Genomic DNA, 20,165 nt, shown 5'->3' on the forward strand with positions numbered 1-20,165 from the left:
TACCATTTAACTGTCATCAGCTTTGTTGAGATACTATAGTGAAGACCAAAGAATGAATATTTCATTTGTAGAAATTTACACCTCCCTAAAATTCATTGCCTGTTCTAGCTAAAGGTTAAATAGATTCCAAAAACTTGTCCAAAGCTACAATGTATATCGACAAAATAAAATTAAAAAAAAAAAAAAAAAAAAATTAAAAAAAAAAAAAAAAAAAAAAAAAAAAAAAAAAACTTGTCCAAAAGTCAGAGTAGGGAGCATATTTCTGCTCTAAAGATGTCAATCTGCTCAAAGATTTCCTGGAGAGATATTATATCATGGCATTGGCATTTAAGAGCTCAGTCTCTTAAGTCAGATCTGAGTCTGGGTTTAGACTCCACCACATCCTAGGCATGTTAGTCAACTCCTGTACATCTCAGTTTCTCACATAAAAAACAGCAATGACCTCAGAGGTTTACTAGGAGAATTACATGAGATAATACCTATAAAGAGCTTATCAAATAAGCAATGTATGTTGGCTACTATTTTGAATTGAATAACTGTATGTTATAAGATATATATGCCCACTCCAATTAAACAATATAGACTCACAGATTTTCCTGAAAATCAGGAACTTGGCTTGTTATGAGTATTCCTCCAATTGTTTTGGCAGAAAAAGAAAATGGAAAAGCTTGCAGAAAATGAAAGAGCAAATGCAAGGAGAAATGTTCTTGCTACCTGTTTTCTCTTGATTTCTGCAGAGGTTCAAAAACTACACACAAAAACTAATAATTTCACATTATAATTCATTCTATTGTTAAAAACCACTGTTTTTGTTCTTTCTGGGCGGTGGTGTTTTTTTCTTCTTTTTTAATTACAGAGAAAAAAGGGCAAACAGAACAAAACGAGGGAGGAAATTATCAAAGAAGCATTACTGAAAATGATCAATCAAAAGTTAGATGCCATTTGCATAAAATCTGAATATCTTAAGACGAAGCTAAAAATAAATTAACATAATTAACCTCTTCAAACATCTTGCCTTTAGTCCATACCCTTAAGATTCTAGTAAATGCCATTTAAAAAAACAGTTAGAAATACTATTTTTAAAGTGGAAGTACATCAATGATAAATAATAATGAAAAATGCATATGCCCATCTATGCCTGTTGATATGTTTTCAGGTCAATACCCATAAATTATATTTGCAAAAACAAGTGCTTTCTCATACATGCTCATTGAGCAAATATATTTCAGAATATTTTATGGGTAAGACATATGAACACTAATCACAAGTGGCTAACCATTTCACTGTCTCTCACAATTTATATAATTTCACATCTTAAATTGGTAGGGAAATATAATATAATTTAAGATGGGTTAACTAATTCTTTCTCTGGTAATAACTACTACGTCATAATGCCAGACTGCTTTTTACTCTAAAACAGTCAGCCCAATGCATTTTATGCAACTGACCAATTGAGACAGATAGATACGAGATGCCACAGTGACCTGTAATATAGATATAAGAAACTGAACTAGGAAAAAAAAGAAAATCTCCATGTAAGATTGATGAAATACAGGCCAGATCATAGAGCCATTAAAAAGTACTGAGGGTTGGAGTGGGGAGGGAAGATATGACGTGAGATTCTTGATATAATTATAAGAAAAAATTTACAATACCAAATGATACAGAAAAACATTTGCTGATGTTCTCCCCACCCACCCCATGAGAGTTATTAAACATAAGACTGACAGGAAAAGAATGAAAAATTTAAAGTTTAAAGCAGGTAGAGCCCCAATGTAACAAACAACATTAACACATTTAACTCCCAATTTACACCCAGCAACCCATACTATCAATGCCTGCATAATGAACTATAATTATTTCTCCTTGGTGAGACATAACCCTTATCAATTACCAGGCTAGCTAATAAAGCTATAGTTTCAGAAATGTGAGGTACCCCAGGGGTCATGGATCTGATCTCTTTCTGTTGTACAAAATTTGTCCACTGCATCACACACAAATGGTGGTTCTGCCTCCTTCAAATAACTCTGGTGAAGGGAGCTCATGTTTCCTGGAACAGCCAACATCACTGCTCTGTATCCTTCACTAGAAAGTGTAAATATGTATTTCCAGAACTTCCATCTAGATCTTCTAGTTGAGTCTGCTTCCTTTGCCATGAAGAAATTTTAATTATTTAAAAACGTCTTATACCTCTCCTCATTTTATTGAGAATCATTTGTCAAATACCATTATTTCCAGAATCTCCATCACCTTGATCATCTTTTCCTTTATGCATTTTAATATTTACTATTCTACATAACCTAGTACTCAGAATATTATCCCAAGTATGGCTGGCCTGGAGCACAATACTATTATTTCTCATGATGAAGTTATTCTATTAGGCATTATATAAATCTACTTGGCAACCTAATCTTATTTTAATGTTTTTAGCAGTTGTTCAGTCACTGTTCCCTCAAATTGTGCTTGCCACCAAGTGAAATCCCTAGAACCTACTCCAAGATCTACTTTATTCTATATTCAAAAGAATTATTTTTCCAAACTAAATACAAAGTTTTAAATTTGCACAGTTAAAGTCCATGCACTAATGAAAGATATTATTTGGCATAGTATTATCATTGGGATATTCCAAATAACTACGCAATATTATGTCAGGTATTTCTGACAAGTTATTTTGGTGATTTGTTAGCCTTAATTTTTGCAGAGTGAGTGGAAATTAGAGGACTGCCAGCTAAAAGGGTATCATCTAGATGGGTAGCTATAATGTAGCTTAATCTTGAAACTAGATCCTATTGAAATTTAGATGATAAGAGAGTCTCAGTATAAGACTAAACTCTTTTGGCAATGAAATAGTAAGTTACAAGAAATGGGTTGGTTTTTTCCTACCCTATGTAAAATACCTTCTAGCCCCTTGAGAAATACCAGCTGATAATACTACCCACATATCTTCAGTTCTCTACCCAAAATTTCTGAGAACTGAGATTGAATGAACTAAATGGGTAAAGACACTTCATCAGAACAATTTATCACACATTGAGTACAAACTTACTGCTATGCTGAACACTTTTATATGCATTATTTCATTAAACTCACACAAAACTTCTCAGGTAGGTTGGTATCATTCACCTCTATTCACAGGTAAAGTGTAGGGTCATACTGTATGATGTCAGCAACTCCTAAATCTGTATATAAGCTCTGCAACTTACTAGCTCAAAGATTTTAGGCAAGTTACTTAATGGCTCTGAACCTATATCTGTAGTTCTCCTTCTGTGTAAATGGGGATACTAATATTTATTTCATAGGGATCTTGTGTATATTAAATCAGTTAATGTACATCAAGAGTTATATGTGGTGTGTCTGGCACACAATAAGTGTTCCAATGCTAACCATGTTTTGAACCATAGGAACTCTAATCCTCACATTCTCAACCATTATAATACTTAATTTCAATAAGTTAGAGAATACAGCATCTGGTTATCTAAATATATATTTCTCTCAGTATGCTTAAATTTATATTTTTTTTCTCACATTGAGATTTCAAAGTGTTCAATATATGAGGCATTAGCTTTCTTTAAAAAAATATTCTCTTTTCAAGCTTAGGAAATCCTCTCAATCATTTTTGATAGTTAGATGGCTGAAGGAAGAAAATGGTACCACAAAGATTTACTCCAAGAACGATAAAGAAGGCGTACTTATTTCTATCAACAAAGATAAAGAAAAATTAGACAGTATATATCATCTGATTCAATTAAGACTATTAAATACAATATATTTTGCTATAATGATTCTATTTCTAGGTTTATTGAAATTTAGAAACCATGTTTTCGTCCCCTGTAATTCCACATCTGAAACACCTGAGATGTTCAACAGAGGTTAGGGGAACAGATTATAATTTCATTGGAGAGTAATTTGCTTATTATCTTACACAGAGGAAGAACATAATAAATGTGTGGTCACATTAAGTATGTGTTACGCTCTTATTGTCCATGCATGAAGCTATTTCCCCTCTGCCATTCAGCCATGGCTGAAACGATGACAGCAAGGACAAGTTAGGAAAGCACGAAGTCTCTGTATTACAGAGTCAAAGGTTTTCTTGGGTTGTTCAAATATGAGTATTTAATATACATCTTCCTAAAAAGTATTAGGATAAAACAATAAACTTTTTATCCTAAATTCATCCATAAGATTATGTATAGTGCACACCTATGCGCAACTTTAAAATATAAGTTGTGTATTAAACCAAATATAAGTTGTGTATTAAAAAGCACAGCAAATAGATCCTCTGGACTAGAAGGTACAATGGGCTAATCAGTGATGTCTATACTGTATATTGTAGCAATTTGGCAAGACTGAAAATACTAATTAAGGCTCAGTGAGAAATCAAACAGACTAGGAAAGTTCACAGTATTCTAACAGTTTATAAATTCCTTTCTTCAAAGAGTAAAATATATGATACAATAGTCAAATTTCACTTTCATTATCTCTGAATAAGGGCATGGCAGTCTCTTAAAAGCTGCACTGAAGTGAGAAGGAAAAGTCTGTCCAGGGTTAAACACTTATTTATGCAAAACCCAGGTTTTGACAAGAATCCTGTCAATGTCAAGCAGCAAGTACACTGACAGCAGGACTGGATGAAAGGCTTTGTGTCAGAGCTAAAACGGGAGTCACCGACTTATGAAGGCTGTTACGAACCATAGGATTTCAAAAGTGTGAAGGAAAATGGTTTTTCATAAAGAAAAGAAGAAGAAAATCTTTATAACTTTGCAGCCAAAACTATTAGCTTAAAGAAGCATGGTTCTTTCATTTTGTGAGAAGAACTAGTTTTAAAAGATTTTTGTGTTTTTATTTTAGACTACATTTTAAGAGCCTTAATATAGAACTTCATTGTATTAGTCACATTCAAATCAAAAAGAAAATTTTAATAAGAAAAATAAAAGGAAAAGGAATTGCAAAGAAGCAGTTTGGGTTTCCTTCCATGAGAGGTAATTTGAGATGAATACCCAACTCCTGATTTGGAAGTTGCAATCAGTAGCTTCTGCTGCTATTCTGGGTCAACAAACATCACTTACAGGAGATGAACCATAAGAAAAGGTCCTTCCAAAGCCTTAAAGGAAAACTAAAGAAAGGGAACCGACATTAATTAAGAACCTATATGCCAGGCATTTCTGTCATCCAAAGACCTAACAAAATGTTTATCAAGCAGTTTCCATGTTCCTCACAACAACCCTATGAGATTGCATGTTTTTATTGCTATTTCTTCTGGGAAAAAGACAAAATTAAGGTTAAATAAGATTATATGTCTTGCCCAGTTTATGTTAGACTCTAAAGTCCATGATCTTTCCACATAACCCAGTGGATGCATAGGCTGAAGGAGGGAATTAGACTGATCATGTTAAACTCTTATAAGGTTTCTATAAATAGATCAAAACCAAATACTTTCCATCTCACTTGTATTTTAAATACATAATAAAATAAAACAAAGTGGACATATCATTTTGATGCCATAGTTCTTACTGTAAAATACAAATTATCCACAATGCTGTCTACTCTGAGTACCATCTACTCTGACTCAACTGAGAGAAAGAACTACCCTGAAATGGCTACACTATCCATAAGCAGTTACTTAAATAAATTAATACAAGCTTAGAATGATGTCTGGTACAAAGTTAAGTGTTCAATAAGGTAACTTATTATTATTATTTCATATTTGTAAAGTTCTATTCTTTATGATACCAGATACAGCATAAATAGTTCTTATACTGGTTTGAGTCAAGCAATTTGACTATTTTATCTCAGTGAGTTATAGAGGTTCAAAACAACACACCATGCTAAACTAGCTCTTATGTGGCACTTTACACTTACAAAGTGATTTTACAATATATTGGTATTAATAACCAATATAGTACCAAAGAGAGACTCAGAACCTGGTCAATTTGCAACACGTTCATTTTTCTTCCGATGAAGAAAGGAACCCACAGACAATCATTTTTACTGAGAAAAATCCTACCAGCTTATGAAATAGAGTAATCATCTTTATAAAATTCATCCAAGTTAAAGTTTTTCTCTCCCTTGGTATTTACAGACATGGAGTATTAAACTCCCCCAAGAACATGACTGCTGAGAAAAAAGGTACAATAAACCAGTAAAATTCACCAATACAAATATTTTCACACCAAATTCTTCACATTCACTACTGCACACTCGAAGAGGCTTAAATGAACCCTCAGAGGCTTAGATGAATACAAATAATTCTGTTTTATATACTTAATTTGCAAGTTCCTAAATTTACTTAAGAATTTGTCACTATAATACATTTTAAATAAGGGATGTTCATCAACTTCACAATTTGACAAACCTTATAGTTTTATGTTTCTCTGTTTAACGAGTGTTATAACATTCAGTGGCATGAACTCTGTGACAGACTATTTTTTTCTAAGCTTTCTCTGGGCTTAGTGAGAGACTATATAATCTGTTTAGGTTCTTTTTAGAAACATTACCAATATTTTGGCATGGTAGCAATCAGAAAGAGATCAAGTGTCCATGATGGGGTGTAACCTTCAATGCCACGGGATTATTCCATTGTAGTTTACAAATGAACTCTGTGATCATGAGAGCATGTGTTCTTAATAGGATTACCTAATTTCCTATTTGGATTTTGTTTTATAATCCACAGCTAGTGGTGGATAACCCTTTATAACTGTCATGCAAAAATTATAATGTACATTTTTTTAACAATGTCCTCATTTAAAACTGTTCCATGTCATGAAAGTCTCTCTCCATGAATGGGTCAATTATAGATGGGTAGGTCAATATATAGGTTAAGTCTCATGAAATTAAACAGCAGTTTTTAAAAATACTGTTCAACTTTCTTATTTTCCTTACTGAGATAAGCCCCCCACAGAAACAATTTAGTAAATATCCCAACTTCTTAAACATTGATCTCTCCCACACGCCTGCGAATGCAAGCATGTGTACATACACACACACACACAATATGTGTTAGAATGCACAAGTACCTAATTAATATTTTAATCTATTTAACGTATTAATACCTGACAAGAAGATGAGCTCAAGAAGGCTTGTAACGTTGTTAACATTCCTAGGATTGTGTTACTAGGAAGAGCCTAAAACCAGCTTCAGAGGGCATTTCCAATACTGAATTTTGCTAATGTCCTAGGGCAATAATACAGCCACCATGACTATGTAGACTCTCAAACATGAGGTTCTTAGTGAGAACCTGTACTGAAAATTGGCTGAGTGGTCAACTGTTAGTTTGTGCTTAATAAACACAGGAAGGTCTCTTCACTTGCGCATCTATCTAACAAAGTTTTCTTGCAGCTACTAAAAGATTAGAAACTGAGAATGAACTGTCACAGAATGCTTCTTACTCATTTTATTTTACTTGCTTTTACTCTTTCAAATTAAAAATATTATGCAAAATTATACAAAGTTTATAAAATTGAATGCAAACATGCAGAGGCTGCACATAATTTTACTACTCTAAAACAACCACTACTTTGAGTGTATTCTCATTCAAGCCTACAAACTTCTTTTATTCACTTCTCGTAAATATTTCCCATGATATTACAGCCTTCCTAATGGTCTTTTATCACAGTATAATATTTTATAATTATAATACTGTATAATATTTCATCATTATAATATTGTATAATATTTCATCCAGTAGATGGGTGATAATTTACCACTCTCTTATTGCTGGACATTTAAGGAGCTTTTAGTTTTTTATTATTACAATAATGCTGCAATGATAATCTCCCAGCGATTAGCTTTTATCCTTTACTATTTCCCTAGGAGACATTAATAACTGTGGGATTACTGGCTTAAAGCTTAAAAACTCTTTTTTAAGTATTGGAAAAAAATCAAAAGGTCCATACTAATATACTCTGCCATCAGCAACGTATAAGTGTAGCTGTATCACTGCATCCTAGCCAGCACAAGAGTTACCAATTTAATTTTTTTCATTAATTGATAAATTTAAAACTGTACTTGTTTTAATTTGCATTTGATTACAACCAGAGTTCAATATTTCCTCTAATTTTTAGTTATGAAAGATGACACTGCTACTTCAGCAAGAAACCATACTGAGCATAAGTCAATGTTTAAGACAAAAAAATAAAAATAAAATCTTTAATAAAGTTTATCTAATCATGACATGAATAACTGTTGTTGTGCTCCATGGAAAACAGGCATTAATGGCAAGCAGTTCATGTAAGTGGCTATTATTACTATTATTTACACATAGCCAGACCCAGCATCCTTAGATTGTGGATGAAGGTTGGACCAAGTAGATCTACAAGCTCTTCTTAAATCCTCATAAAGATCACTTGATCCCAACCCAGACGTGATCCAAAAGGGAAGTTTTCTTTCTTCCTTAGATACATGAACCCTCTATAAACTGGGCACCCAAAAAAGACAGGCACTGTAAATTTAGTCTGGCTGAGAGTGGGCCAGCACTTACTTTACTAAGATGAGGCCAAGTCAGATATGACTCAAGGAAACAGACACCAAATCTTTTACCTCTTTGCTCTGATTATTCCTTGAGTTAAGGATCTAAGTTTTCAGTGAGACCTCTGAAGAACTTTTAACTCTGAACTAGTTCCATCTCCTTTCCCACAGAGAACATGTAAGGATTTATATTCCCATTTTCCTAGTAAACCTTACTAACTAATGGAGGACAGAGCTGGGAAACAAGATATAAGAGACTTCCCTCTCACATAATCTTTCTCTCCAACACTGTCTGAATTTCCATGTGTTAGAGATTCTCTGATGTTTCTAAGCACACAATTCTGGAAAGATTAAAGAAGAAAGGCAAGAGTGGGAAGGGTAAGAAGAGGTAATAATAATCCACCCTCTGTTGTGAAGATTAATTTAATTAACCTGGTTGTACATTCTCAGAATAATTAACTCTGAAGCATGCAGAGGATAGGAGTAACAGTTCCAATATGGAGAGGATATAAGGAAAAGCAAAAGCAGTTAAGTCACTGTGGATTGCTTTAAAAATGCATAGCTGAGGACAATAGACTAGGGGAGGAGGCCAAACCTGTGATAATAAAAATCTATGTTTCTATGGACCTTGGGAGGTTACAAAGCACATTTACATAGATCATATTACTTAATCCTCATAACACCCTATACTGAAACTGAGACCCAGAGATATTAAGTAACTTACCCAAAGTCACATAGGAAGTAAGTGGCAGAGCCGGGACTCGAACCCAGGTCTTCTGATTCCTCCTGTGTATTTCCAGCTCCCCTGGAGCTGAAGCAGGGGCAAAAAGGGAGGTGGAAGTAATTTGCCCAAGACCAGCCTTGCCCTCTCCCCTTCTTTCATAGGCCAAGCAGAGCAGACATTTAACTCTCTCAGTGACCCCTTTTCACCAAATCCTTTCTGGATAAAAGCACACAGAATCTGAAAAAGTTTCTCAGCCTTGGGTCCAAGAATGGCAATAAGCATTAAACAATGTTAGAAGTTATTTTTGGCTATATTTTGCCATTTATGTGAAATTCACTGGAACCTCAAAGAATAGCAATTCTAATTTCAGAAAGTAAAACTTCTTTTTATAATGAAAATTACTTACAGCAGTTTTCTTAAAAGTTTCTGTTTAGCAGTTTCAGTCAAATCTTTTAAATTACACCATTATAAAAATTATTTTGAAAACTGGCTAAGAACCAAGACACCATATCTACCTGTTACTTACTCTGTCGTCACTTTTTTCCTATCTTAATCATCTTCTCCAAGTGATTATTTTCATTAAACCAACTATAATCATTAGAATGGACAGAAAATTTTCATAGCCAACTTTGTTTTCAACAAATAGAAAAAAGTTTGCATCATCTTATTAAAATTTAAATCTTATATTCATTTCTAAATTATATCTAAAATGTTTTTAATCTAGCTTTTTATAATTAAGTTTCTATAACAAAATTCAGACTTTCCAGTCTCTATTTTCTGGGATGGTTCCTTAATTCTTTTAAAGGAATCTTATGTTTGGGCCGACCCCATGGCGCACTCGGGAGAGTGTGGTGCTGGGAGCGCAGTGGCGCTCCCGCCGCGGGTTCGGATCCTATATAGGGATGGCCAGTGTGCTCACTGGCTGAGCACGGTGCGGCCGGTCACAAAAAAAAAAAAGGAATCTTATGTTTTAATTTCCCATCTTAACTATTTATATTTCAAACAAGTTTTAAACACATTCATTGAGAAATTTTATGTCCTTTCCTAATTTCCTAAGAATACAGGATACAATTTAAATGGACTAGGCATAAGACCAATGTTTTTTAAAATATCATTCCTAGATCTTCTTGTAATAAGCTTCAATCCATCTAGTATCTAAAAGTCTTTCATTTTATGAGAACTACTATCAGTAGGACCAAGTGCAAAATAAGCATTTACACTGACCAGGGCATACAAAAAAATAAACCAGGGACATCAATGTATTTCTGCCCAAAGCTTTTAAAGGCTTTCTGAACTTTAAATGATGCTCTGGTTAACCAGACTTCATTTGAGCACCAGTACTGTCTGGGTTGGAAAATACCTAACCTCATAGTTAAAAGCTACTTGACACCTTTAAGATGAATAAAAAGGAAAATACACACAAAACAAAGCAAAATAAAAAAGAAAGAAGATGAGGAGGAGGAGCTTGGACAAAGAGGAAAAGGAGAAGAAGAGAAGGGGAATTTTAAAAAGGAAAAGAGAAAAAAAGGTTCACCTAAAATAGATTTTAAAAACTTAGAATAAGCACTAATACTCTAGACTTGTTGATATGTCTCTCTTTTCCCTTTGCTCTAAGACTTCAATTTCATATTTTAAAAATCTGATTAAGTCTAACATTCTTGTGGGTACTGATGGCCAAATTCAGGATTTCCTAATATTAATAGAATTTATATTAACTGATCACCTCATGAGAAGGAAAAAAAAATACATTAGTATACTTTTTCCACATTATTTTAAGATTTATTTCTTTTCAAGATAAAATGCTCATTAGTAGTTCTTTAATTAGTACCAAAAAATTCTTACCAACACTTAAGAAAATTATATATCTACAAATTTTAGAATACGAACCACACAGAACTAAAACTAAACTGACTTTTAATATCTTGCTTTACATAATAAACTCTTTGTTAATCACAACCAAGAGGGTTGATACTAATTTCCTAATCACACAATCTGGGAAAAGCAAGCATATTCAGGCATGATAAAAAAAAAAAAAAAAAAGCAAATAAAAGATGTTAAAATTAATAGGAGTTTTAAAAAGTCAATGTTGGGCTTCCTAAATTACTTCCTTCACACTATCCCATTCATTAACATGCATAACAAAATTGTAATTAAGAACCATGCCAACAATGGTTCCTAGACTGGTACCATCTCAGTTTGATGGCTTGAGGGTAGAAAATACGTCTTCTGCTTCTCTTACATCCTTTTAATCTCTTGAGCATATAAGCCAATCTATTTTCCAAAGTAGTTTTGGTACAAAAAGAACTCAAAGAATATTTAGTGAAAAATGATTAGATTAAACTATCATGTTCATGCTTGATGTCTGAGAAAGGACTCTTCAGTAGTAAAGGTGACCACCAGGACTACATCAATCATTAAACAAATAATTATTGACCTTCCACTGTTTCAGCTATCAACCCAGTTCATGTACTAACTTAAAATTCTGATACTATCAAGCTCTAAAAGAGATGGTACTTACAGTATACATCTACTATTTATAGAGGTCCTCTGCACCTCCACTAGTTATTATTCAACAGTAAATTCTGCCCTCATTTATAATTGTAAGTGCCTGGAAAGGGGATGTATCTTGAAATAAGAATATTTCCCCCTTCGGATCTCTCAAGTGAGCTCTGGAATTAGAGCCAAGATAAGCAGTTCATCAGATTTAACAACTGTTATCAGGAAAATAACAATGGAAGATCAACAGAGTTAAGCATAAGAGTTGTCTGTTTTCTAGGAGGCTTTGAATAACAAGCTTTTAACTAATTAAAACAATACTGTTCAAAGGCTTTAGAGGCAACACACTAACCTATTAGAAACAGAGCAAATACAAATGTTGATACAAAGCATCAATTTTGGTCTTTTAGGAGTCCTCTTCTCCATTTCAGAATGTCCATATACCCAATGGAATTAACGTGCTTTGACACCTTTTTGGATTTAGTAGCTAATGCCAGCTTAACAATTAAAAAAAAAAAATTCTGATTTTGCCTTAGACTAGATTACTGGAGAATAACAAATACAAACCCCAAAGAAAGTACTAAAATATCTTACTGCAGGAACATAAACAATCATGTGGGTTATTAGGCGAGAATTACAGAAAAAGAAATATAATGAAAGCTACAATGGGAGTCTCAAAAATAGCAACTTCTGAAATTTAATACATAAAAGTTTCCAGAATTAGAGTTAAAATAAAATTAAAAGATCAGTGAGTTGTGTATAATTACATGTGAAATAAAATCTTTATTTTTATGTAGTAAAACACTATTACCAATGGTGTAAGTACTTAAAAGGGACATAAAATTTCAGGAATATATTTTGTCCTCTATTAACAAAAAGGTAAAGAGTCATGGAACATGTTTGAGGAGAAACTGCTTTTTATATACTTAGTCTCTATTTATAATATAAAAATACCATATTAGTGGAAAATCTAAAACAATATTTTCTAAACATAAATCTTAACCCATTTTATGGATGAAAAATTTGAAAACTAGAAAGATAAGAAAATAGTCAAGATGTTTTCCAAGTACCTCCTGTAGACTTCCCATAACAGGTTCTGTACAGGGGGGAAATAAAGAGTTTTGTGAGCAACTAAGTTTGTGAAGCACTTTACACTATACATTTCTCTCTTGGAGATTTAAAATACATATCAAACTGTTACAGACTCAAAGAAATCCTGTAACCAAAATGTGTACTTACTTTTTTTAACCTAGCATTTTCTAAATCTGTTTAACCATGAAGCAGAACTAATGTTCTCAGAACACACTTTAAACAACCCCAAGCTAGACAGATGAGGCATGAAGAAATATGCACAAAAAAATGACTTGTTTTCTTATTCTGTTCTAAGCTGGTTTACTAGAACCTCTTCATTATGTTTACTCAATAAACTATATGAGTTTTTTTGTTTGTTTTTAAGGCAAATAAAATGTACTCACTGTTGCAGTACTTCCTTTCCCTTCTGAATGGAGCTCTTGGCCCATGACAGGCCACTAAGGGAGTTATTTCAAGCGGAGGTGTAAAACTCTTGCCAGTAGTTCCCAAATTTAATGGAACTGGAAGCTCTATAACACCAGAGCATTTCCTACAACGAGATACATCAACTCCGCTTTTACTAGAGGTGGGATGGTGACACCTATTGCATGATTTACAGTACAGATCCAGTAAAGTTCAGGAAACTGGGATCAGTAGGAAGGGTAGTCCATACACATCAAAAGATACCACCTCCAAGAGGCAAAAAGAAGTTAAAAAAAGAAAACAGAATGAAAATAGAGAGAGATGACTAGTAAGATGATAAAAGAATACAGAGAATTAGTAGTAAGTAGAGATACACAGATGAACATGTAAGATTTAAAAGGAGAATGCATAGCTGATGACTCATTATTGTATGCAATCAAATATGTATAAGTCCACCTTTAGCCCATCAGCATCAAGGTTCACCGTCACTGACTGTAGCAGAGAAAAGCTACACTAAAGGAGTTCCATCTGAAAGGGAATAAAGTCTATGGTGCAACAAGCAACATTATTTTTCTGATTTTTTTTAGATGCAGATGAAGGAGGCTCAGAAATTCACCATAAACTAAAACAGAATTGTCTATATTCTTTTCATTTATTTATTTATTTAATTCAAAAAGGAGGCCTCTTCAGATTTATAAAAATCTTTAAAATATACTGACATGAGTGTCAAGGCACATGCCCAATATAAGACTGAAGTATTTGGGAACACAAATAAAACAAAGCAAAAATATCCTTCAGATTCATTTATTTTACTACTTTATTTCCTATGCAATGAATATATTAGCAAGTCTTATTCATATATTTGCAAAGAAATGGTAAAATTTAGTGCAGTCTGAAAATACAGCATTAAAAGTCCCTATAATTAAGTGAATGAAAAGACAAAATTTACACTTAGTAGAGAACAAGCCTTGGGTCTACTGAATCTTTAAAAGTGTCAAAGGAATAAATGATTTCACCTGACAATCCCAGTCCCCTTCAGCTGTGGCTCTCACCCATGATGCCTCCTTAAGACTACTTCAAAGGAAAAATCAAAATTATATAATATTCAATATAAAGGTAAAGCATAATGAATTTAGCTCTTAATTAACCAACAACAGTCAGAAGTCCATACTTTAAGTTGCCATTAATTAGAGGAAGACTTAGGTGATAAAAGATTAATGTAATATCTCCTGGTATCATTCATGTATACCAAAAAAGAATGCTGTGCATTTTTCAAACAGTTATGCTAACTTGATACATAATAATATTTAAATAATTTGAGGCTTAAATTGTTTTATGAACTGTAATTGAAGTTAGAAACAGATCAGAGTAGTATCAGCAAAATAACCTTAAGAGAAAGACAGCATGCCTTAGGCACCCTGTCATGCTATTCCACTTTGGAAATAATTTCACATTCAGAAAAAAGGATCAAATATTATTATAATCTGTACTTTCATTACTCAATAAAGGAAAACGCAGATTAACCAAAAACCTTTTAAAGATGTTTTTATATAGTTTCTTTGAATAGCTCACAATATATTGTTGCCAAATATCAAAATTCAAACAATACTTTTGTACAGGTTTTTAAAATAGCATATTATTCTCTTCATGTAAATTTAAATGGTAAAATAAAATTTCATTGAATAGTATAAATAAATATAATATTAAATATAATATTAAATAAAATATTATTGAATAGTATAGCCGGGTCAAAACTAAATCTCAAGATTTTCATAACATTTCATTGGGTTTAGCTATCACAAACCGGATTTGGGTTTCAGGGTTTAGATAGGAACAATTTTTAAGGTGACATACTTATGCATATGGAGTGCATTTATGAGCGAACCATCTCTCTCTCTCTGTCAGCAGCTTTCATATCTCCAGAAAAGTGCTTTTGTATAATCTACAACCTCCTGTAGGAATCATAAGATGCTGGCTAACAGATGAAGAAGAAATAAATAAAGCACATCTAATACAAGACAACTTTATTAAAAGAAAGCTTAAAGATACCGCATGGAATCCCCAAGTTCCATAGCCCATGATTTGAAAATTATGTTCTTAAATTACGTTCTTAAGCTAGCCATACAGTTTCATTCTTACTTACTCTGTGTTTATATTCCAAAAGAAAATAAGCACTGCCCACATGGCAATCTTTGAAAGAATAATTTCCCAAAATATGTATGGTGGAAGAAAACATATTTCAGTATTTCTATGACCTTAAATAAATTTTGCTTTTAGTGCAGAAATTTAAGTATGGTAAATTATATCCACTAATTTATTTAAGAATTTATCAGCAAAAATGAAAAACCTCTGGACTATGATAAAATAGATGCTTGCACTTTTTACTAAATACTAATTGGCAGAAACTCACTGTTACATAATTCTATTCTTCCTTTGAAGTTAATGGTTTCTATGACAATTGTCCTCTTTTTAATATCTACTATGATCTTTTGATATCAAATACAAACTAAATATAGCCTAATTTTATCACTATGCCATTAAAATTACTAACATGACCTTGTTCTAATACATTTAAGATTCATTTTTAACTCAGTTTATATATCACAAATCTCCATCTCCCTCCTCATTAAATAGGTTAGGGTTTTGGGGGGTTTTTTGGTTATATGTTTCTTTTTAATATTTTTATTAGTGGTAGAATAATTTATGGCTTTTTATGAATGTTATTTGAATTTGAAAAGATAACTTAATAATGTGCTTCCCAGTATGCCATTATAAAATAAATTTTGAACAAAGTTACTTCAAAACTAAAACTTGAAATTGATAGTCCTTTTTTTAAAGTGTGCTAACATGGAAAAATATGCATATAATTATTATAAAAAACAGAACTCAAACCCTTCTGAAAACAAATTTTACTCTTTAAATAGATAAATAGATACGAGCTTATTAAATTGGTAAAAATTTATTTTTATACTTTCTTCTTCTTCCACATTACTTTTTTCTTCAAATTAAGGTGGAATAAAATAAAGACCTATATATTACTTAAATTAAAACTTCAGTAAACAAGAAGATTTTCAGGCTGACCAGTTAGCTCAATTAGTGGTGTTATAACACCAAGGCCAAGGGTTCAGATCCCTGTACTGGCCAGCCACCAAAAAATAAAGAAAACAAATAAAAAATAAAAACAAGAGGATTTTCTCCACTAATATTTTATTTTAAAGCTTCAAGAAGTAAGAATAAAGACCCTAATGAGATATTTGTTTATATCATGGAAACTGTGTTTTGTGGACTTATGCGAGTATATACTCCCTTACCTAGAATGGTGCCTGGTACCTAATGCATAGATGTATAATGAATATTTATTGAATAAATGAATATTCTACAGGAAATCACTTTAGAATGAAAGATTGTTACTAATTAGATTGTTACTAAAAGACAGTAACAATCCACCTATTACTTTCCAGAATTACTGCCCAAGATGATGTGTATGTTAAGGTCTTAGAACTTATCCATTATCTATACAATCATAATTCTTCTAATTGGAACAACAGCTAAACAGTGACCATTTTCTGATAACAAGAAGCAGATACTATGAACTTTTAAAAAGAAAGTTTAGATACCATCACATTCTAAAACATTTCTTGGGATATAAAACTCTCAATAGAACCAGACTATGAATATATTTGGAAGATCAGGACTTGAGAGTGTCTTCCCAGGTTTACAACAGTAATTCAGAAGCACCAACCACAAAAGATTTGCCTGTGCAGGAGCACCAGGGTATTTTACAGTGTTTCCAAATTGTCTGTAGCATCATTTTCCTGCAACCAATTTGGAAAGGGCCAGCAAGGAACACCAATGGCAGGTTTTCTTTACCCCTAATGATTTCTCATACAGTGGTAAGAAATACAAAATAGTATTATGGTTTTTTCCATATATAATTTTTAAAGTAATACACGAGACTCCATAATGCTTCATTCACTTTTCTAAAATAAGAAAAACCCTGGAATGTTCAAAGAACCCATTCTTTGGGGGGAAAAAAACAAAAACAAAACAAATTAAAGCATTTATCCAGTTAAGAATAAGCTGTGACTCTCACATTATGTATGATAATTAGAAAGTTCATTACAATAAAGACAATAGAATTAAGACAGACTATCTTATGATAGCCAAAAGAACCAGGTGAAACCTTGCTGGAACAAAGAATTCAAGAGTGACTTATCAAAAAAGTTTAATAAATTATTTTGGAGGAAATAAGGTATTTAATCATAAACGTATTTTGGCCATCTAAAATATCATCATTGAGTATGTTCTGAAAGTAAAAAGGTGTATTCTGACGGAAAGAGGAAATAGATATTTGACTTACAGACAGATTTAAGGCAAATAATTCCTAAACCTCATGAGATAAACACTAACACTTAAAGTATTAACTTAATTTTTATTTTAATCTTCCATACAACAGACTATTAGTCATTGGGTCTCTTAATATTTCATGCTTTTTATTTCAATGATTTATCCTCTCATCTTTAAGAGACAATACAAGCAACTGATTTCTATAAAGTCTTCTGGTTTATATCCAGGCTTTTTTGTTTTTGTTTCTGTTTTCTCTAACTACTTAAAAATTTTTCACTAAATTATCACTCCTACATTTAGGAAAACAGGTAGTTTTCCAAAATCTTGCGCCAATAACAAACATTAAATCTTACTAAAAGATACAATGTCATTTCAAACTAAAAAATAGTAATGCACATATGTAGTACAAGAGTTTAATTAAAAATTCCACAATCTATAGCATTAGTGAATAATTGCGCTAAGGCCTCTAATAACTTCCCTGCACACCTTTACAGCCCTTTAATTTTTCTAGTAAGAATTACCAATTAGAGTTACCTTATTGATACAGTGAATGTTTTGCTGTTGATAATTTTGTACATCTTTACATTAAAACTTACTACAATTCCCTAGTTACAAAAAGTACTCATAGATCCCAACATCAATACTCTCAGAGGTAAGAGAACTCTACCCTAACTCTACATTACATGTACTGACAGCCACATAGATTCTATTTCTTCAGGGGCTTTTTATGTACATATGCACACATGTACTTTTTAAAAATGAATTGATGTTAAGCTGGTGGCCTCTACATTTCAAGAAGGAGCCGTTTCTCTCAACTAAGTTAATTATTCAAGCAGATAAAGAAAAAAGACTGATCTTTTCCTCAAAACTGATGTGTATGATCCGAAATCTTTACATTAATTTATGCAAAATCATAAAATATCATCACTTGATTATTTATAGGTAGGAGAAAAGAAATACCAGAATCTCCAAAAGACTTAGTGATTCTATCCTGCTTCTTTCTGTGAAATATTTCAAGCATTTTACAAAAGATTTTTAAGTTGACTGCAGAAAAAGAAAATAGGTTAAAAAAAAAAAGGAAAAGAAAATAGTACAATAAAGCATAGATGAGTATTCACAAATGGGTAGTAGGAAGAATATGAAAGTATCGCTGTAGTTCACAACAGAATCACTAAATGAGCTACAACATCTGATCAATTTATTGTCCAGCTAAGTTTCCATAGACCTAAAATTAAGAATAAATTAATGAGGACTATTAAGGGGGAGAAAGGAAAAGTCACTGACTATAGAAAGAAAATTATCACTTCCAGACCAAACACCTCTGAGTGGGAGACCTACTGTGAAGAATAACAAATGTGCTCATCAGTTATGGCCACCCTTAAACAGCAAAAGGAAGGAGAGAAGAAATGAAGTAAAAAAGCTAAATTTTTCTTTAGGGAAAAAAGAATAAAATTAATCACATTAAATCTAAAAAAATAAAAACTTAGTAACATAAATCTATTTCAAATCTTTGCTATGGCTAAAAACAATTAATTGGGAGCAAGTAATGAATAGCAAACTAGGACTCAACTTCTAGAAATACAGACTCAATAAATAGTTACTTTCAGCAAAACTAGCTTAAAATGTGAGTATTAATGGAAAAAACAGAATGAAGATAGCCATCATATGAGAACCAAAAGAATAAAAATATGGTTATGTCAAGTATCTCCAAGAAAAGAAAGACATAAATTAGATACTGATGGTATTCCAATCTTTTAGGGAAAAATCAGTTAACTTTAGAGAATGAGAATATAGTAAAGAACCTCTTACGTAAACATATGAACCATTAGTAATGTTACACTGTAAAATATGAAATGATAAATTATCTAGAAAATGATAGTTTTTCTAAAATTAAAGACCTATGGCCCAAATCATGACGACTACTAGGTTTTTCTGTTGTTCTATTTATCGGGTTTTGGGGGGTTTTTTTGAGGGGGCTAGAGGGGTATCATTGAAGGCATGACAGAAAAATTTTAAAAGACCAAAACCAAAAGCAGCTCATGAGAAAACAACGTATGCTTCAATGATGAAGGCTACTGTTTGGATAATATAATATTCTAGCATATTTTGACATTTTAGGGAAATAGCAACAAATTAGGCTTCTAATAAGTTTATTAACAGCTACTCACAAATTGAAAAATAAGAAAAAATTTATGAAATTAATTCTAATGTGTCCTATACTCTTGTTTTCTCCTAAATGTAGTTGAGAACCTTTCTATATACAGTCACATAAGTCCTCTATAAAATAGACTCTAGGAAGCCAATAAGTTCTAAATTACATCATAAAAGTTATCACACAATTTTGACCTAACATTTGGCAACAAAACTAACCAAATGATTATTAAACAGAGATATTTATATTAATCTATACATATATATATAATTGTGTGCAGGAAATTCAGTGTGAATTCACATATAATTTAAAGTGTCTTTCCGAATTTTACATGTAACTAAAATAATAAACAATATACATGTATCCAACAGAGATTTAAATTTGATAAATACTGGACATAATTTAGTCAAACTTAAAGTAACAAATTGGGAAAGAACAAAAATATGCATAAAAATCCATTTTACACATAAAAAATTCTTAGCAAACATG

General features: G+C 32.1%; 1 protein-coding gene across 2 annotated transcripts in view; it reads right to left on the reverse strand.

Moving 5' to 3' along the window:
• Positions 1–20,165, reverse strand: part of TDRD3 (tudor domain containing 3) — a 178,221-nt gene that overhangs the window by 13,146 nt on the left and 144,910 nt on the right. Inside the window, exon 13 of one of the 2 annotated variants that reach the window (XM_063102540.1) lies at positions 9,188–9,274. The exons of the other annotated variant lie outside the window; for it this stretch is intronic. Coding sequence (XP_062958610.1) covers positions 9,194–9,274 — 81 coding nt within the window. The 3' untranslated portion in view covers positions 9,188–9,193. The remainder of the gene's footprint in view (positions 1–9,187; positions 9,275–20,165) is intronic. 2 annotated transcript variants of the gene reach the window in all.

The sequence above is a fragment of the Cynocephalus volans genome, chromosome 7 (genome assembly GCF_027409185.1).
Source record: "Cynocephalus volans isolate mCynVol1 chromosome 7, mCynVol1.pri, whole genome shotgun sequence".
NCBI classification, from domain to species: Eukaryota; Metazoa; Chordata; class Mammalia; order Dermoptera; family Cynocephalidae; genus Cynocephalus; species Cynocephalus volans.